The 19,405-nt window shown below is 35.7% G+C and overlaps 5 protein-coding genes and 1 long non-coding RNA gene across 6 annotated transcripts; 2 read left to right on the top strand and 4 right to left on the bottom strand.

Moving 5' to 3' along the window:
* The first annotated feature begins 2,386 nt into the window (after positions 1-2,386).
* LOC103869956 lies at positions 2,387-5,713 on the top strand. The gene has a single exon (XM_009148039.3). The coding sequence runs from the start codon at positions 3,572-3,574 to the stop codon at positions 5,522-5,524; it is 1,953 nt and encodes a 650-aa protein (XP_009146287.1). The 5' UTR covers positions 2,387-3,571; the 3' UTR covers positions 5,525-5,713.
* Positions 5,714-5,715: 2 nt separating this feature from the next.
* On the bottom strand, positions 5,716-7,355 carry LOC103869955. Its single transcript, XM_009148038.3, has 4 exons — positions 6,935-7,355; positions 6,630-6,860; positions 6,143-6,168; positions 5,716-6,052 (listed from the first exon to the last, which is right to left on the bottom strand). The coding sequence occupies exons 1-4, from the start codon at positions 7,313-7,315 to the stop codon at positions 5,848-5,850; spliced, it is 843 nt and encodes a 280-aa protein (XP_009146286.2). The 5' UTR covers positions 7,316-7,355; the 3' UTR covers positions 5,716-5,847.
* Positions 7,356-7,697: 342 nt separating this feature from the next.
* On the bottom strand, positions 7,698-9,645 carry LOC103869954. Its single transcript, XM_009148037.3, has 2 exons — positions 8,317-9,645; positions 7,698-8,180 (listed from the first exon to the last, which is right to left on the bottom strand). Exons 1-2 carry the CDS (start codon positions 8,959-8,961, stop codon positions 7,839-7,841), a joined length of 987 nt encoding a protein of 328 aa, XP_009146285.1. The 5' UTR covers positions 8,962-9,645; the 3' UTR covers positions 7,698-7,838.
* Positions 9,646-9,907: 262 nt separating this feature from the next.
* Positions 9,908-11,847, bottom strand: LOC103869953 (uncharacterized exonuclease domain-containing protein At3g15140). Its single transcript, XM_009148036.3, has 6 exons — positions 11,548-11,847; positions 11,163-11,365; positions 10,927-11,007; positions 10,575-10,700; positions 10,357-10,480; positions 9,908-10,276 (listed from the first exon to the last, which is right to left on the bottom strand). The coding sequence occupies exons 1-6, from the start codon at positions 11,785-11,787 to the stop codon at positions 10,076-10,078; spliced, it is 975 nt and encodes a 324-aa protein (XP_009146284.1). The 5' UTR covers positions 11,788-11,847; the 3' UTR covers positions 9,908-10,075.
* A 79-nt stretch (positions 11,848-11,926) lies between these two features.
* LOC103869952 (E3 SUMO-protein ligase MMS21) lies at positions 11,927-13,766 on the bottom strand. The gene is made up of 7 exons (XM_009148034.3): positions 13,561-13,766; positions 13,295-13,366; positions 13,113-13,223; positions 12,913-13,023; positions 12,668-12,807; positions 12,367-12,449; positions 11,927-12,267 (listed from the first exon to the last, which is right to left on the bottom strand). The coding sequence occupies exons 1-7, from the start codon at positions 13,648-13,650 to the stop codon at positions 12,125-12,127; spliced, it is 750 nt and encodes a 249-aa protein (XP_009146282.2). The 5' UTR covers positions 13,651-13,766; the 3' UTR covers positions 11,927-12,124.
* A 1,997-nt stretch (positions 13,767-15,763) lies between these two features.
* Positions 15,764-18,992, top strand: LOC117134429. Its single transcript, XR_004458597.1, has 2 exons — positions 15,764-15,809; positions 16,814-18,992. It is a non-coding gene; the product is annotated as an uncharacterized LOC117134429 (long non-coding RNA).
* Positions 18,993-19,405: the final 413 nt, after the last annotated feature.

Genomic DNA, 19,405 nt, shown 5'->3' with positions numbered 1-19,405 from the left:
AAAGGTAGACTTACTGCCCATTACAGAGAGATGTTCGGTGAGCCGGGTAGTCGTTTAGACCCGTCGTCTTCTTCAGCTCCCGGTTCTTCGGGTCAGGAGACTGTCCCCGAGACTCAGTACACTCAGAGAGTCATTGGATCTCCTTCTTCTAGTGCACCATCGGTTCTTCACGTGCCTCCCCAGATGCCTCCTCCTCCTGTGCCTCCTACGATGCCGGCACCTCCGATGCCCGCGGCCGAGATTCATCCCGATTTGATGGTGCCTCCGAGTGCTCCTTACTCGCAGTACACCGTAGAGGACATTCTCCGTCTGCCAGGCAGAGAAGGTTTACCAGTCATCGACCCCGACCGACCGGACGGAACTTTATGGTATGTTTCATTATTTTTTTATTCTTTTTAAATTCTTTTATAACTTTAAAAAATAATTTATATTTTAAATTTGTATTTTTCAGGTGGGGGATTGACGGATGTCTTGCATCGGACGTAACCGACACGATAAAAGGTTACTTCTCCATGGCACATCCGAACTGGAAAACGACGCCCCACTACGTCAGAAAGACGTGGTTCAAAATTTACGCTGTAAGTTCTATTAATTAAATATATATCTTTAAATTTTTTTATTATTTATATATATATTTTTTCTGAAAAACTAATTATAAATTATTTTTTCCAACAGCAAAAATATAATTGGGCCTTCGGGATCACTGAGAGGGTGAGGAAGAAGTTTGAAGCGAAGGCGAAAGTTCGCTTGTTGGACACGGTCTCCAACTGGAAGGGTGACTGGATCGTGAAGGGGTATGAGCGTGGCAAACCCGCTGAGCTCACCACGGATGTCTGGGATGGCCTCATCCGATATTGGCGTCTTCCTGATTCCATTAGAATCGCCCAGTCTTGCTCTAACTCCCGTAACACAGTCGATGAGCACGGGAACGGGCCGATGCTTCACACTACGGGCCAAAAACCCCACGCCGGTGTCCGTTTGGAAATGGTAATTAAAAATTTAATTATATTAAATTTTTAGTATATTTTTATATATATTCTAATTAACAACTTTCTTAAATGTTTTTTTAGGCCAAAGAGACGGGAGAATTCCCGTCTCTTATGCAACTTTACGAGAGGACCCACAAGAACAAGGCGGGCCGATTTATAGATGGCAAGTCCGAGCAAATCTACAACGATTTGGCTGCTCGGGTTGAAGAACGCCAGACCCAGCTGACCCAACAGTCCACCGATGGATTACCCGTCACCTTATCCACACCTGAAGTGGATAAGCTTTACGAGGAGGTAAATTTTCTAAAATTTTAATTTTTTTAAATATTCATTTAATTTAACTTTAAATTTTTACTAACAAAATTTATTTTTTGTTTTTAAGGTTGTCCCTAAAAAAAAGGGACGGACGTTGGGGATTGGTTCCGTCAACGATGTTCCGAGAGCGACATCGTCTTATGTTCAGCGACGGGATGATGAAGTCTCTCAGCTGCGTAGGGAGTCCGAAGAGCTGCGTAGAGAGTCTACTCAGCTGCGTAGAGAGTCTACTCAGCTGCGATCTCGTATGGGTGGACTCGAGGGCTTCTTGGACGTTGTAGCGGCCACAAATCCGGAATGGGCGACTTTGTTGAGGACCATGCGACAACAAAATCCTATCCCAGGCCAGTCACCGACCGACGACTCACATGCCGAGGCGGATGTTCAGGCGAGGAGTGATGAATTCTACGAGGCGATTAATTAACGACCACCCTTAGTTCTTTTTAATTTCGGTTCTTGTATTATGAATTCAAAACTTATTTATATATAAAATATTTTGGTTTTGATTTTTTTAGAATTTTAATTTTATTAATAATTTAAATAATTTAAATTATATTTATAATTATAATTTTTTATATTTCTATAAAATAATGAAACGAAGTAAATTCGTAGCTAATTTTGCGGCTTTTTTACGTGGAAGCTTAACGTGGTTTTTACGAGGAAACATTTACAAGGAAATAACGTGGAAATCTACAAGGTTTTTACGTTTTCTTTACGTGGAAAGCTGTCAAGGTATTTACGTTAATTTTACGAGTATTTATTTACGTGGATTTTACGAGGAAAGTTTTTCGTGGTATTTACGAGGAAACTTAGCGACGTCCTTACGTGGAATCTTTACGTGGTCTTTACGACGAAATATCCTCCTTCGCTTTTACGACGAAATTATTTCCTCGCTAACTTACGACGAATTAGCGAGGATATATGCGTTACGACAAACGTATAACGACGAAACGGGTTTCCTCGCTAATTCGTCGTAACACTGCTTTTACGACGAAGTAACGAGGAAAACTGTCCTCGTAAAACTTGTGTTTTCTTGTAGTGAAAACAATAATTTATTTATTCGTTTTGGTTAGCTAATATTTCCCCGTTTGTGATCCCAAATGTTTGGTCGTTAGATGGGTAAATCTCAGTCAATTATCTCAAATGATTATAATTTCGAGCCAAACACACAGCAGGAATATTCTTAAGTATCCATTAGATCCCCAACACTTGGTCTGCACTGGTTATAACTTATAAACATCGAAGAGGTTTCCAGGAACAGACGTACATGTTGACGTATATCTTTCCGCAAAGATCCATTTTGATTTCCATAACGTGGAATAAATCCTAACATCTCTAACCACCCCCATCAATCAACGTACGATCAACAAACCAATATGTACATTGAAATAATTATTGATTGTTATATCCGGCAACTGTTATAATCATTGAGAGGTTTGAATGAGAACATTATAACACACTAGATAACAAAAACAAAGCTGTTTGTCATATACATATTTACTTTACTAGATAAATACATATTACAGTTTGCAGGCACACTGTTGCTGTGGTTTGGTGTTTTAAATTTTTTTAAAAACTATCAATTTTGCAGCGCAAAAACCCCTGAGATGATTATTATTATTCACAATTTTCCAAAAGCATATCACACATGAATATGATATGACATGCAAATATCTTTCAAAAAGAAAGATCACGAAAAAACACTTGGTCCATGGGGTCCAATAATCTTAGTTACAAGGAAAAACATATCTAAGAACTTTTGAAATTCACAAAAAGTCATATCTTTTCAAAAACACAAAACTTTGCATTATTTAATTTTACCCAAAAACCAAAAGTTAATAAAGAAAAAAGAAAAGAAAAGGAAGACTACGAAAACAATACATGCAAATACACACAAGAGACATGCGTGTCTGAGTGTTTGTGTTTTCGGGAAAGCCAATACCTTTACTGTGTGCACATGTGTGTATCCACAGTCCGCAGAGACGTACGAACCCTTTAACTCATTTCACTCTCATGGGCCACACACTTTCACTCTCCACAAATTACTAATTCAGCCTTTTCACTAACCATTACCGCAAAAAGCTACAACAACTAGATTAGTCAAGACTAGTTATCGAGGTTCAGGAAGAACGAATCTTTCCCTTAATCAGGTTTAGGGGTAATTTAGTAATTACGACAGAACACCACTTTAGTTCTTGAAACTATACCATCTCCAATGTCGATAGCAACTTCACTCTCCTCACAGTAAAAAAAAAACAAAGATAACAATGGCGGAAACTGAAAGACCCCACCGTTCTTCAAGTATTAACAGTAGCAGCAACGCAAGAAACGCTTCTTCATCTTCTTCAACTGATTTATTCATTTGTTTCACATCTCGCTTCTCTTCTTCCTCCTCCATGCGCCTCTCTTCCCTCAGCCCAGCTCGCTCCGCCTGCCTCACCACTTCTCTCAGCCGACGTCTCCGCACGAGCGGCAGCATAAAGAACGCTTCGGCCGGAGTTCTAAACTCTCCGATGTTCGGTAATAGCGGCGGACGTAAGAGATCTGGATCCGGCTACAAAAATGGTAATAATAATAATAATAATAACAACATAGAGCCGTCGTCTCCGAAGGTGACGTGTATCGGTCAAGTGAGGGTGAAGACGAGGAAGCACGTGAAGAAGAAGATGAGAGCGAGATCTAGGAGGAGAGGCGAGACGAGCAGCTTCAGAAGATCGTCCTCCGACCAAAACGACAGAGGAGGGTGTCGTTTCGACGCGAGCGAGAACCGTTGGGTTCATTTCCCCGTGACTATCTGCGAGTCGTTGAGATCGTTCGGCTCCGAGCTTAACTGCTTCTCCTCCTCCTCCTCGCCGTGTAGATCTTCTTGCACGGGGGGTAGCGACGGGCGGCGGCGAGGTGAGAGTAGCGGCGGAGGAGGAGGAGGAAGCTCGTGCTTCACGCGGTGGTTTGTGGCGGTGGAGGAGACGGGAGGGAAGAGGAGGGAGATAGAGCTTGTGGTTGGAGGAGGGGAAGACGAGGAGGCGGCGGAGGATGGGAGGAGGAGGAGTCGCCGGAGGCATGTTTTCGAGGGGCTTGATTTGAGCGAGATTGAGATGAAGACGGAGGAGAGGAGAGGGAGGGAGGATGTTGGGATGATTAATCTCTGTTCTCCGCCCAAGAACGCTTTGCTGTTGATGAGGTGTAGATCTGATCCGGTTAAGGTGGCTGCGTTGGCGAACCGGGTTCGGGAGAGGCAGATGTCGCTTGATGAGGGAGTGTGTGGAGGAGAGGAGGAGGAAGATGAGGAGAGGAGGAGGTTTGAGCTTGACTTGGAAGACAAGAAGCGGATCGAGTTGTGTGAGAAATGGATTTCTGGAGAGACTATTGTCGAGAGAGAAGTAGTTTCTATTACAGAACCAGAAGCTCCCAAAGAGGAAGATTCAGAAGAAGAAGCTTCGAAGGTACATGAGGAAGAGATTGAAGCTATGATCATCAAACACATTGAAGACGATCTCAGAAACGCTATAGAGGAAGAAGAAGAAGAGGAGGAAACGGCTGAGATGGAAGAAGAAGAAAGGAAAGAGGAGGAGGAGGTAGCTGCCTCTGTCACTGTGACTCCAAACGTGGAAAGATCCAACCAAGGAAACAGAGAACCCGACCCGAGTCCGGAAGTGATAATGAGAGGAGAAACTATGGAGAAAGAGAAGACGACGCCGTATAAGGTGTTACCGGATTGTCTACTGCTAATGATGTGCGAGCCGAAGCTATCGATGGAAGTCTCCAAGGAGACTTGGGTCTGCTCCACGGACTTCGTGAGATGTCAACCGGGAAGACCTCCGGCGAAGAAGATAACCGAAGCCACCGGAGAACATCATCACCATCATCATCATCAACAACCCAAGAAACGAATCGTCACCGGCGTTGACTCCAACGCATCTTCTCGCCGGCGTTCAGTCGATAAACGACCTGTTCACCATTCGCTGTTACAGCCGCCGAGGTCATCCTGCTCGTACCCAGCTGCTCCGCCGTTGTTAACGACGGCTGCGTCGGTTAGAGAGCAGAAGGTAGGAGGAGGTAACAAGGCGTACGAGCCGCCGGTGCTGCCGCGTTGCAAGTCGGAGCCGAGGAAGTCGGCTTCGAAGCTTGCGCCGGAAGCTTGTTTCTGGAAAAATCGGAAGCTCGAGCCGCATCCTCAAGCTTCTGTCGGAGTCGGCGGCGGCGCCGGAGTAGGGTTCTAGAAGAAAGGATTGAGTGGGAATAAGAGAAACTATTTGGGGTGTAATAGTAATTTCCGAGAATTATTTGTCCTTGTTTGTAAATTTTGTTTTGTTAGTCACGATTAATTTCTTGCGCTATTCCGATGGTTTTTCATAAAAATCTGTATCCTTCTTTTGTCCGTTAGTCTAATGTCTTTCTCTGGTCGATAATGTCCCATCGAAACTAACAACATCAAATCACTTCCCAACAAACAGATAAAAATGTGACAAGATAAATTAAAATCATTTATTTATAATACGAATATGATATTATTATTACATGTTTTCAAAGTACGAAGGCTGGACTAATCACTTGTACTTTGATCCTCATTGCTTTTATTTACTTCACTGTTGTTGTTACCTGATGAGTCTCCGGTCTCTGTTGTGGCCTTCATGGCGGCTTCATCAGACTCTTCATTGAAGGCTAGCTGACCAGAGTAAAGGAGAAGTCCGACGGCATTGATACCGAAAACAAATGTTGCTAGATAGCATATACCGTTGATGATAGTCCTGCCACAAAAAAAAATGAATATTTGGTCTAAACAATTGCGAGAAATGGCTTGAGATGAAAACAGAGAAGGTGGTGAATCTTATAAATACCTTACGGTTACTGTGATTTGCCTAACCTGCAAAGAGATTAGAAGACACATTGTAGAAGTTTAAGGTCTGAAACGAGAATAGGTCTCTCACAATGAATGCATAACTAGTTCTAGTTGCACATAGAAATTAATAACCATGGTTTGGCCAGACTCTTATTGTATTGCACACAACTAATGATAAACATGGGTGTGAGATGTTACCAAAAAAAAAACATGGGTGTGAGAATCTTTAGAGAGATTGCAAGAATAGGTCCTTTACATCATGACTATAGCTAGCTGCGCACTGAATTCAAAATTCATGGGACTAAGGACCGCTTTATTACATACTCTTATCTCTCAAAGTATGGGCATTTACAGTTATTGAGACCATGATGATACTTGGTACACAAGGTAACGTAACTTGCTAAAACACAACAGCTAACACAAAGCAAAGATAGACAGAAACAGGAACTTTGACACAAGCAATGAGAAGAAAGAAGGAACGGTACCGAGAAGTTATCAGAAAAACTCTGGCGATTGAGTCCTGCTTCAATGGTAGTAGTGAACTTGTATAGAATAACAGCAATGACACCTGCCGAAACCGCACCAAGAAACGCCTGAGCCGCCGACGGAGTCGTCGACTTACCACCAACTTCTTCAATCGGAGCCGACCCCATCGCTTTCAGTTTCTCCATCGCTTCATCTTTCAACGACTTCTTCACTCCAGACGATCTAAAAGTCTACAATTCCCACACCAAGTCCAAAACTTTCAATTCAAATTCGTTGAGAACGAGAGGAAAGATGAAAACTTTACCATCTCTTTGGAGCGTTTAGCTCGCCGTCGAATCGATCGGAAGAGGAAGACGGTGATGGCGCCGGTGAGCATTACGCTGGTGGCTAGCTGGAGCGGAGAAGGGTCATCGGAAGTGGCGAATATTGAGTTGGTGGTCGAGAACGGAGATATTGGCGACGGAGGAAGCTCGACAGGACCGTCTTCTACATCCTCCGCCACGTCGGAGGTTTCTTCGGCGGCGGATACTCGGATTCTATCGGGTCGGGTCCGGGTGAAAGCGGAGAGCGAAGGGAGCGGAGAGGTAGATTCCGGTGGACGGTAGAGAGAGATGAGACGCGGAGTACGGAGACGGTGAGGGAGAGAGAAGGAGAAGAGACATTGGTGGCTCTGCAACACTGACATCTTCTTAGCCGTCGGAGTTTTTTTATTATCTCTAGCATTAACGTCCTCAAATATCATTCCTCGAAGCCTCTCTTTCGTTTAGAGGGTCCTGATTCAAATTATATGTGTTTTTTAACTTTAAAATGTGATCAGTTTTATAATATAAAGTGGAAGCTCAATCTTTGGATTAGTAGAAAAAAAAACAATGCTTGATTTTTAGTTGGTACAAATAAAATAATTATGTATAAAACATTGTAAAATGATTTAGTTTAGTGTTAGTAGAATTGTCTGATCAAGAATGTAATATTTTTCTTTGTAATTTGTAATAGCCTTAAAAATATTTAACTTGATTGTTTTATCCACTTCTTCGTATAAATTATTGCTCCAAGCTTTCGGCATCAAATTATCAAACACATTATCATGTTTTGCTTCATTATTTTTGGTAAAATAATCGATAAATGTTTTTGAACAGAAAAGGAACGAAAGAATATGAGAAATGAAGTTACTGTATATATATGTATAGATAGATAATCATTTGTTGTTGTTAACATTCTTGTCGAACATTACTAGCGACCGTTCGAGCCCAAAACTTGATTTGAGCTTTCATGTCTCTTCTCGACTCATTTGGAACCCAAACCGGTATTGGCTGTCCCACAACCACAGCTGACCGGCTTTTCACGACCCTCCTCTGTTCTTCATCATCTTTTTCTTGTTTCTTCTCCGGTTCAGTAATGTCCAACTCCTTCAACGTCATAATCTCTTTCGTATCGATGCTGCTCAACGTCTTACGCAGCGTTTTACTTCCTTGTGACTTGACAGCCATTTCTTGAATAGTTTCTTCTGATCTCGAGTTTCTCGGTGGTCTATGCCTTGGAATGCTTGACATCTGCACCAATGTTTTTTGAATATTACTTGTCAAATTCACAACAGGAAAGATATATTATTAAAATCTTCCAAAAGTAGAAAATAATCTAATAACCATACCAAAAAAATAGAAAAATACAATGAAAAGAAGAGACCACCTTTGGAGTATTCTGTTTCGTTGGAGTAGTAAACCCGGAAGAAGAGCTTGCGATGGCTTCACGGATCAAGTATCCCATTCTCGAATCGTCGCTCTCTTGATCGTCAAACTCGTTTCTATCACCTTCTCTTCCTATGTAAGTAGGTAATGTCTGAGTTCTCTGCAAACTCCCTCCCATCGGGACACTCTTGTTATTACAACTACTTCTACCAGTTCTGTTCTTTTTAGTACTTTCTCTAACTCCCTTCTCCCGATGAACCACAGGTTCCTTCTTCTGCAAGTAAGTTGTTCTTTCTTGAGCCCTAATCTTCTCAGAGAACTGCCTTGTGATCTTCTTCATCTTCTCAGTCTCCCCTCCACCTTCTTCTTTCTCTAAACACGGCGGTGGAACTGAATCTTCCACGGTAAGAGCTTCTAGAAGCTTCTTCTCCAAAACGGAATCTCCAGTGTTCAAGACTTCTGGTTTGGGATGAGTAGAAGAGGAGGAGGGAGAAGAAGGAGAAAAAGGGTAAGGATCTGAATGACAGTACCTCAAGATTGTTGATCTTCTGCCAAGTAAGTTATCAAAGAACCAAAAATCTTCGAGAAGATCATCAATAGCTTCGACTTGTTCAAATTCTTGATGATCATTCAAAGTAGGATCCATTTTTTTTAACTCAGACAAGAGATAACAAAAAGAGATAAGTATTTGTTCTTTCTTTCTCCCACTTTTGTTCGGTTTGTATTTGAAGCATAGATTCTGAAGAATGGAGACTTATTAGGACGTGCCCATGTGGGCAACCATTCAGCACTTATTTTTCTAAATATGTTAAATTATTAATGTTTTTTGTGGAGTCAATTCTTTTTTGTTTTATACATAGCCAAAAGAAGAAAGCAAAGAAATTTGAATGAAAACAACAAAGGAATTTGAGATTTATTCCGAATATATTAGATTCTTTTCATTTTCCAATAAAATTCTGATTTTGGAGTCAACATATACATTGCATCTTATATAAAAATAATTATTGATAAAAAATCAATTTGTTATTTCATTTAGGACTATACAGAAACTAATCTGCACTAGTTTGAAAAAAAGAACAAAAACAATAATTAAGTACTATAAGTGGATAATTAGAATAAAAATGTATATTAATTATTAAGAGATCAAAAGGATTACTGGCAACAACTAAGAAAAATAAGGTTTCAAAGAAAGGTATGATTGCTAAGAAACGGCATAATAAGCCCTGTCATGACAGTCAACATGCCATGTGATTCATATACTAATATGTAACAAATTGGCTTCTCTATATTATAAAACAATACAATTTTCATTATATATATTCTTTGTTCTCCATCGCCTCCTACGTGACAGCTAAGAACTATAGTAAACATAATAAATACATGTAATGTAAAAGCAATAAGTCCCTCGAGCTTTGCACCTACATTGTTCCCCAATGATAGCCTTACATTGCATAATGCTATCTGATTATCATTAATTATGTTAATCCGCCGTAATCTTTACTGCGTGGCATGTGGCTAAGGCTAATTAGTGATGGATATAGAGAATGAAACTAGCTGCGTACCTAAATATTTGTCGATGATGATGTGGAAAAGATAGCTCCAACAAAGTCAGACCAATCACATCACAATAAATCTCAAGAGAGAAATTGTTTATCAACCAAAACAAACGCTAAATCTTACAGAAAGTTGTGGTCTTAACAGTTCTATGCAATAACAAATCATACAGCTTACTGGGTCTGTCATCTTTCCTTTGTGGGTTACTACTTGATCCGGTTCTTGAACAGAAACTCGACGTTTCTCATATTGGACTTACTCCTTCGTGCTGTGATCTTGAACACTGCACCGTCAGCGAGCATCCGTTGCACCACTCTCGTGATGTTCTTTGTGTCATCAATGCCTAAATGGTGGCTTCCCATGAGCCTTATTCCACATTGCTTCATCATTGACACCATTCCTCTGGCCTGTCATGTTTATCCACTAATTGATGAATTTATAATAAAACATACACAAGGATGAGACATAGTAGTAATATTCAACTCACCTCACGTCCGTAGAAGTTCAAGTAGACGTCTTTGAGATTAATCCACTCCATAAAATATTGCGGAAGATTGATATTTGCCACTACGCATTGCTCGGGAATCTTTGTCTTTATATCCCAGTTTCCACTGACAAACATTAACTTAAATCAGTATCCGAAACAACACAGAGAACACACCTAGATTAACATAACAAGGCTCATCTACTATAATTAGTTCTCACCAGGTTACAAAAGCTGCATCATTCAGAGCCCCGTCTGTTTCTTTACCCCACAAGCCATGCTCAGCTAACCAGCCTTCAAACTCCTCAACAACTTGCTTAAATGGGATAGCTGTGTCATGCCACACTCTGCAATTCGACTTTGACAGAGTTAGTGGGACGGTTTCAGGAACAAAAGGCTGCTCACATGCAACTCTAAACCAACTTTTAGCATTATTGTAGTTTTTTGGTAGCAGAATATAAATTCACTATATCATTCAGTAGCTAGTAGCAAAGATCACATCAATGCAACTATAAGGAAAACACAACAAGCATCACAGTCATCCCACTATATCTATAGATAGAAGTAGCATACCGATCAACACCAACTTCGCCATACTTGCCTTCGATGTACTTGTTTATCGCTTGCTCGCTCATTTTGGTGGGTCTCACAAACCTTATGAAGATATAAAGAACAAATAATCAACCACATGTAGCCATGAGCAATGAAATTCATAAAGAATTATAAACTTAAACCATTGTAACACCCAAAGACCCAATGAGCATTACATAAAAAAGTTGCTTCTTTTGAATATAAGAAGCAGTTATAACCTGTGGAACAAGTCTACGACTTGCATGGTTCTGGCGTCAACGATCAAAACAGGAAACTCAAGAATCTCAACTTTTCCTTCCAAGTCAAGAACCAAGAAGAAGTCGAACTCCTGTGGCTTCTTTCCCTCGAGATCAGCAGCGGTCACTGGAAGCTCCTTGGAACAATCATGGTTGAAAACTTCCAAATGGGCAGTATCATCCATCTGACGTCACCAACATAAGCTTTATTATTTTATTCAAGTATAAACAAAAACGAGTAAAGAATAGTGATAACGATCGAGACACAAAAAAGATAGTCTCCTCAATTAAAAAAGAATGTTCCAAAATCATTCAGACATTCCATCGAACAGGTTGTGGACATCAATTAGAGTGGTAAAGTATTGACCTTTGTGCACTTCCCGTGAGTGTAATACAAGCACATGGGTCTCCACCTCGCGTTTTCATTTGTTCCCATCAACGAAACAGATGAAGACGAAGTATCAGACGGAGATGGAGAATGCGAAGAGCTGCAAATGATTCGCTTGGTATGGGCTAAACCGGAAGTCGCGGGATAAGAGAATTGCCTAGCACGGAAAGAACTAATTCTAGAGATTGAAACCCTAAATGCAGAGAGAGCAGACGCCATTCTCGTCGAATAGCATCAAACTAACTCAAAGATGCCTCCTTTTCGAGTAATTGAGGGAGATGAGGTAAACCGAAACAAAAATCGAATTTGAAAACAACTTTAACCAAAGCCGAACCAAATCGTATTAAACCAAACCGACTAAACCGAAATGAGATAAGCTCCTCTGTGTGAAAGAACTCAAAACTTTAGCCAAAACGAGGAGTTGAATCAAAGAGCATCACTGACTATTTACATCCAAAACAAGACTTAACATTAAGATTAAATATAGTTAGAAAGTTGCAAACTTGAAGAAAAACATATGGGCTTCAACATTGCTTATGAGATGATTTGATCTCTTCTAATCTTCATCGTCTGCATTTGTGAAGTCTTCAATCACTTCGTCTCTATTAGATTGTTTGTTCATTGTGCGCAGCTCCTCGATTTCAAACTTGAGCATTGGATCACAAACCACTTTGTTGTTCTTCAGTTTACCTCGGCAGCCTGAGGATGCCAAGTGTGCCATATGAATCAAAAACCAGCTTGGAGGAGGAACAAGAGATATGTGTCTATAAGGCGGTTGAGCAAAAGAAGTATCTTTACCAGCTATAGGACATTTCGCATTGGGATTGGTGGCTATGTAATGCATGATTGAAGCTTTGTCGTACACGTGCTTGCAATCAATACTGCAACCACAAAAGCATCACCAAAAGACTCTGTCACAATTGTCTATCATTCATGTAATTATCCAGTACAATATGTGATTAGTTCTACTGCTACACGAAAGATGGAATAATATGACGCTTTATGATCACAAACAAAATCATTAGAACGAAACAAGACTTCCTAGTTAAGAAAGGAAAACAACAACAAAAAAAGCGCAAAAGGCATCATCCATTGGTACCTGCGAACTGGATCTGTTAGTTCAGTGAGAGGCTTCCCGCTCACAGGGCATTTGACGTTCAGGAAAGGGCACTGAGTACTGGTCATCACAATGTCCTCTTCGTCTTCGCCAGGCATTGGTTCACCTGCATGATGAACGTTCTGCAGAAAGATAGAGACACAAACTCAAGCTAAGAACTTAACTAAACAACGTTATTATTCTATAAACAGATCTATGATAATATAGAACATCACCAGATGACATACCCAAACAGCTTCCCGGAACTGGCGCATCAAATGATGATTTTCTGGCACTGAAGGAGTTGTAGCCTTGAGCTTTGTGAACTCATCGTCAAGCAACTTTTTAAAGTCAGTTAACTACAGTCATTAATTAAAGCGAGTCAGTAAGCAGTCAGCCTAAAACTAATAAGCATTTAGATTAACACATGAAGGAGGAGTCTGTTTACCTGTTCTCCAGGCTGGTACCCATTTGCAACAGATTGAATAGCTGAGGAACGATGAGCACAATCACCATACAAATCCAACAGCTCAGCCACAGAGTTTTCAAGGTCTTTAACCTGTGGGAACCCAAAACAGAGATCAAGGAAAGAGTTTTGCCTCAAGCTGACAATATACATTATAGTCACACCTTCTCAGTTTGGTTATCTTTCTCCAGCTGAACAGCAATGTTCTTCATCAAAGTCACAGCTTTACGTATGTCCTTGCAAAAACAAAGTAAACAACAGCGAGGATTCAACTTCGACCAATGAGAGAAAGGATCTCCTTTTCACTTCTAACTAGAAAAACCCATCACCATCCTATGCTTCTATCTCTCAATTTCTCAGAAATCAAAATTTCCAAAACAAGAGCATTGTGCGAAAACAAGAGGAGGTGGTTTGAACGAAAAGTACTCACAGAGATTGTGGAATCGTTATCGCCTACGAGAACCAACGATGCGTTTCGAAGCCTTCCGGCGACTCCGCCTGAAGAGGACGCCGACGCCATCTTTTTTTGGAGGGAGACTGAGAAGACGGAGAGGGATGGAGGTGCCTGAATAAAATACTTAAGGGAGAAAAAACGAGGTTTGATGAAGAAACTGCGTGCCGTCTTATGCTATTAAAAGGACATGCTGTCTCTGATAATAAGAGTCGGTAGACCAAACGGCGTCGTATAATTGCAGTCCCTTATCACCTCTAAAAGAGGTTAATTGTTTGTGGTTTTTGTTTTAGTTTTTGTTTTTGTAGAAACCATTTTTCATCCAATCAAGTTTTTGGTTTTTGTTTTTGCTTTTGTAAAAACCATTTGAATTACCAATCAAAATTTTCAATAAATATATTCCCTAAAATTTAGGGAAACTAGTTTTTGAAAAGTTTAACCAATTTATGAAGAAAAACTAAAAACCAACTTTTGTGAGCTTTTATGAAAAAAAACAAATTTTGATTTTTTTTTGTAGAAACTACTACATTTTAATTCATTAATAATTAATATTTTCATAACAATAAAATTATCATAAAATATTTTGTGCATTAGATATCATTTAAACAATAATGTGAAATATTTAAATTTGTGTTTCATATCTGTAAATAAATTTGTATATTTTATAAATAATATATTTAATTTTAAAATTTAGTTATTAGTTTCTATAAATAAAACAATTGAATTATTTTAATAATTATTAGTCACATTAAAAATAAAAACATAATATGTTTTATCAATAAAATATATTGTATAATCCTGAAATATAAAAATTGCCATTCAACTTTAAAAAAATATAAATAATTTATATAAGAAAATTTCTAATTAGTTTCAAAATTCTATGTATTTAATTTTTGTATGTATAATTTATAATATTTATGTAAGAAAAACTATTGCTTTTGAAGTTTTAAAAATTAAAATAATTTATATAAGAAAATTTTCGAAGTAGTTTCAAAATTTAACATTTTTATTTTTGCATAATTTATATATATTTTATGATTTATATTTACTATAATATATTTTCATAAAAATATAATAATTAAAATATGTTATTGTATTTAATTTTAAAATAATAATCACAGTATTTTGATAAATTTTAATTGTAAAATCTAAATATTTATTGTTATTTTGTTGTATTATTTTAAAGTAATGTATTAATTAATTTTTGAAAATAAAAAATACAGCAAACCAAAAATCAAAATCAAAATCAAAAAACCAAAAACCAAAAACCAAAAATTAAAAGCTGAAAACCAAAAACCAAAATCTAAAAACCAAAAATTAAGGTGATGATTGTTTCAATAGTTTTTAGTTTTAGTTTTTGGTTTTTAGATTTTAGTTTTTGGTTTTTAGATTTTGGTTTTTGGTTTTCAGCTTTTGGTTTTTGGTTTTTGGTTTTTAGATTTTGATTTTGGTTTTTGGTTTTGCAGTATTTTTTTATTTTTCAAAAATTAATTAATGCTTTACTTTGAAATAATACAACAAAATAGAAATAAATATTTATATTTACAATTAAAATTATCAAAATCTTGTGATAATTATTTTAAAATAAAATACAATATCATATTTTAATTATTATAGTTTTATAAAAAAATATATTATAATAAAATATTTGTCATAAAATTTATATAAATTGCAAAAAAATAAAAATATTTAAAAGTTTGAAACTACTTAGAAATTTTTCTTATATAAATAGAAATAGTTTTTCTTAAATATTATAAATTATATAAAAATAAAAATACTTAAAATTTTGAAACTAATTATAAAATTTCTCATATAAATTATTTATATTTTCTTAAAATTGAATGGCTATTTTTATTTTTCATGACTAATACAATATATTGTATTACTAATGTTGTAGTTTCTACCCAAAAAAATCAAAATTCGTTTTTCCTTTTAAAAGCTCACAAAAGTTGGTTTTTGGTTTTTCTTTACAAATTGGTTAAACTTTTTAAAAACTAGTTTTCCTAAATTTTAGAGAATCTATTTATTAGAAATCTTGATTGGCAAATCAAATGGTTTCTACAAAAACAAAAACTTGATTGGATAAAAAATGGTTTTTGTAAAAACAAAAATTAAAAACTAAATCAAAAACCACAAACAATCAAACTAAAAACCAAAAACTAAAACTAAAAACTACTGAAACAATGATATATTTGGGGTTTAAACCTGAAGGCCGTAGCCCAATCTAGGTTCCGACTCGTGACATGTAGTATTAGAGTTGAATTACAATATGATTTATAGTTCGATGTAACTTGCAGTAAAAAGTATGTGGTAAAAACGGTAAGTTTATGTGGTAAGTTTTGCAGTAAAAATAAAAGTTATCATTTTGTTAAAACTTGTGACTGGTAACATTTTTGATGTATAAGTTGCAGTATGAGTTCTGAATAAAAGAATTGAATATAAAAACAGAGAAATAAATATTTTCGTATTAAGCTATTTTTTAAATAAATAAAAATATTTTTTTAAATAAGTATAAAAGTTTAAAAAATAATGTTCAGTATATATAATTTTCTAAGTATTATAATAACTACTAATAATATGTATTTTAATATCAATAATAAGTTAAATTAAATGAAATAATATTATTAGCATGAACTTTAAATTAAAAAACCAAATAATAGAAAAAAATTACAAATGTTTGTGAAAATTAAAAAAAATTACAGACCTTAAGCTTTCGGGTTTTGAAAATGACGTGATACCACACTAAGTTAGGTCAATATATATAGAATTTTGTGACTGGTATTTTTTTTGAATTATCAAATAGAATTTATGCTTAAGGTTTTGTATAATTGACTAAACATTTGAATAATTCAAAAAATTAGGAACAAGAAAGATTATAAAATCTTTGACTAGCATAAATTTAGGTAGAGTATTTATGGGACACTCAAATGGTTGTTCACGATTTTCTCTTGTAAAAAGGTTTGTTCACGATTTTTTTTTTTTAAAAACAGAAAAATTAATTAAATTTGTAACACAACTCTTAAAACATGGAATTTTGGTTGATGTAGGTTTATGTTTTGAGTTAGCAATTTTATAAAGGGTTTAAGTCAAAGTTGTAACTCAACTACAACACATCTTAAATCAAACTTAAAATCAAAAAAATAAATTTAATGCATGATTGGTAACATTTTTGAGTTACAAACTTAACTCAAACTTAATCAACCCTACCACATGTCACCAATCAAACCACTAGTCTCGGGATTGCTTTGTTATGACGAATTTGCCCTCGTCGAGTTTGATCCCTCCTCTTAAATTTCCGAACGGGAAAATGCAATAAAACGGCGCCGCATGGTTCAAGTAGGAGGGCGGCGGAGATAATTTGCTCCTCCACCACTGATACATACGCCACTAGGCTTCTTATGAACAAGAATTTACAATCACTGATTCTTTAGCATTATTTATGACTTTCTATTAGTTCTTTTTCTCACTCCACAAAATTAGTTCTTGATAAATGATATATTGTCTTTCCAGTTTCCAATGATTTTTCTTCTTGAATAATAAGAAACGTGTTATCTACAAAATATGAAACCCATGTGGTTATTATCTCTCCTAATCAACTTAACGTGTAGACCTAAAACTAAATATGGATAAACTAACAAAATGTAATTCTGTATTAATTCTTTAATCTCCAATAAGATGTGTAAAGAATATTTTTTAAAGTAAATAGAAAGACATAGATAGATAAGAATTGTCTGTGGGAAAGCAAGCATATAGAGGTGAAAAATAGCAGGAAAGAAAAGAATGAAAGATGCATGCAATTTGATCCAAAAAAAAAAGATGCATGCAAAAGAAAGGATGGTTTATTAATGTTAAAGCGTGACAACTCCATCCTTCTCAATTTTTATACGACGCGTCTAAATCCTCTCCGTTCGTTTCTTATTTCCAATCATTGTGATGTGATTGCTTCTTATGATTTGATGCATCCATGCTCTTGTTTCTTAATTTTTAATTTGTGATTTTGGTCAAATCTTTAGTTATTGTAGAAGACTTTCTTGGAAATTTTCAAGTTAAATATGTAATATTTAAGTTTAATTTTCAATTGCAAAAGTAATCTAAGACGACTTTCACCGACAGTGAGAAGACTTACGCCAACAATTGAGAAAAATTTTCGGAAAGTCTTCTGTTGGAAGACTTCTGTTGGAAGACTTGCTTGGAAGTCTTGCCTGGAAGTCTTCTATGAAAAAATTCCGTACACAATTCAATTAATTGCAAAACTAACATGCTTATCTAAGAAGACTTCCAAAAAGTTCTTCTTTGATATTTTTTAGATTTTTTAAAAACAAAAAGTAAAACAATATTTACAAAGGAATACTTCAATAAAAGTCTTTGGTAGAAATAGACTTCTTTGGAATTATTTCTTTGTAAAATTTCAGTTAAAAAATGACATAAATGGTAGACTTTCTAGAAGTCTTTTGCCGGAAGACTTATGTGAAAGTTTTATAGGTCAATGTTTAAGAAACTTTCATTTTCTCTAAAATTATGAAGATTTTTAATATTTTCTTGTTAATTCATGTATATTAATCTATGTTGGGGTTTGAATGAAATTCATAATTTAATTGGTGATAATTATGGGGTTACCAAAATTTATGTATATTAATGTTTCTAGCTAATGATAGAACTTTTCTCGAAGTCTTTTATGCTAGTTCTTATAAAACATGTATTTTCAACTTGAAGATATATGTTTTAAATTTCAAAAGTGTTAAATAACTTCAAAAATATCACGTCATGTAGTTTAGTGTCTTTTTAGATCATAAGATATATATTTTTTACTTTCATAAGACTGAAAATTTCAATTTTTACTTAGATCAATACTATTAAAACAGAAATACAAATTTGGACCTAACTTAATTATAGGCGTAGTACTTAAAAAAAACTATACTATATATACTTTTTTGCCTAACTTATATTATTACTATCTTAAAATATAGCCTAACTATGAAAATATTTTAAACTAACAAATATCCATAAATATCTTTCTCTTAAAAGCAGGGATCCCGCAGATAAATATTTAATATTTTAAAAGTTAGAAGATAATTTATTTTAGATAAGAAATCCAATTAACTATATTTATAAATTTGAACCCAACGTCTAATATTTAAACAAGGATAACATACACATTTTCTATATAGTTGCCGTGAAGTTATTATATACTGTAAGAGTTTGTATATAATTTATTTTGATTATTAAAACCAAATTCAATATATATATATATATTTATAAAAGATAAGAAGTATAACTATGTGAGATAAGGATTAAACTGATTTTCTGATAGAATAAATCACCATATATTTTGAAAAGATTTAAATTTCAGCAAATTTTATTGAAAATTAAAAAAATGATTTTTAATCGAATGATTCAAAATTATCTGAAAAGAAAAACCCAAACCAGAATCAAACTAAACTCAAAAATTTACCGGGTTCCTATCATTGTTATCTAGATCAAACTGAAAACAAACATTATCAAACCGAAATCAAAGCTCAAATTCATAAATAATTGAACAATTTCTATATATCTCTTTAAAAAAAACACAACCGAATTGAAACTGAAAAATGAACGATCATGGTTAAACATATTAGTGAACAAACTAACGGGTTAATAAATTCGCCAAAAAAAATAATCACGCTTTGAAAGCGCGGATCAAAATCTAGTTTCTAATTATGAAATCTGAATATGGTATATTGGTTCTTAGTGTCCTAATATTATTGTTTCAACTAGTTTAGTATATCTTCTCTATTAAAAGAGAAGTCTACTAGGACCATTTTATTAATCACATAATATGACATAA

The sequence above is a fragment of the Brassica rapa genome, chromosome A05, assembly GCF_000309985.2.
Source record: "Brassica rapa cultivar Chiifu-401-42 chromosome A05, CAAS_Brap_v3.01, whole genome shotgun sequence".
NCBI classification, from domain to species: domain Eukaryota; kingdom Viridiplantae; phylum Streptophyta; class Magnoliopsida; order Brassicales; family Brassicaceae; genus Brassica; species Brassica rapa.
The sequence above is the reverse complement of the archived record's forward strand: the minus strand, read 5'-3'. Positions and strand labels throughout refer to the sequence as shown.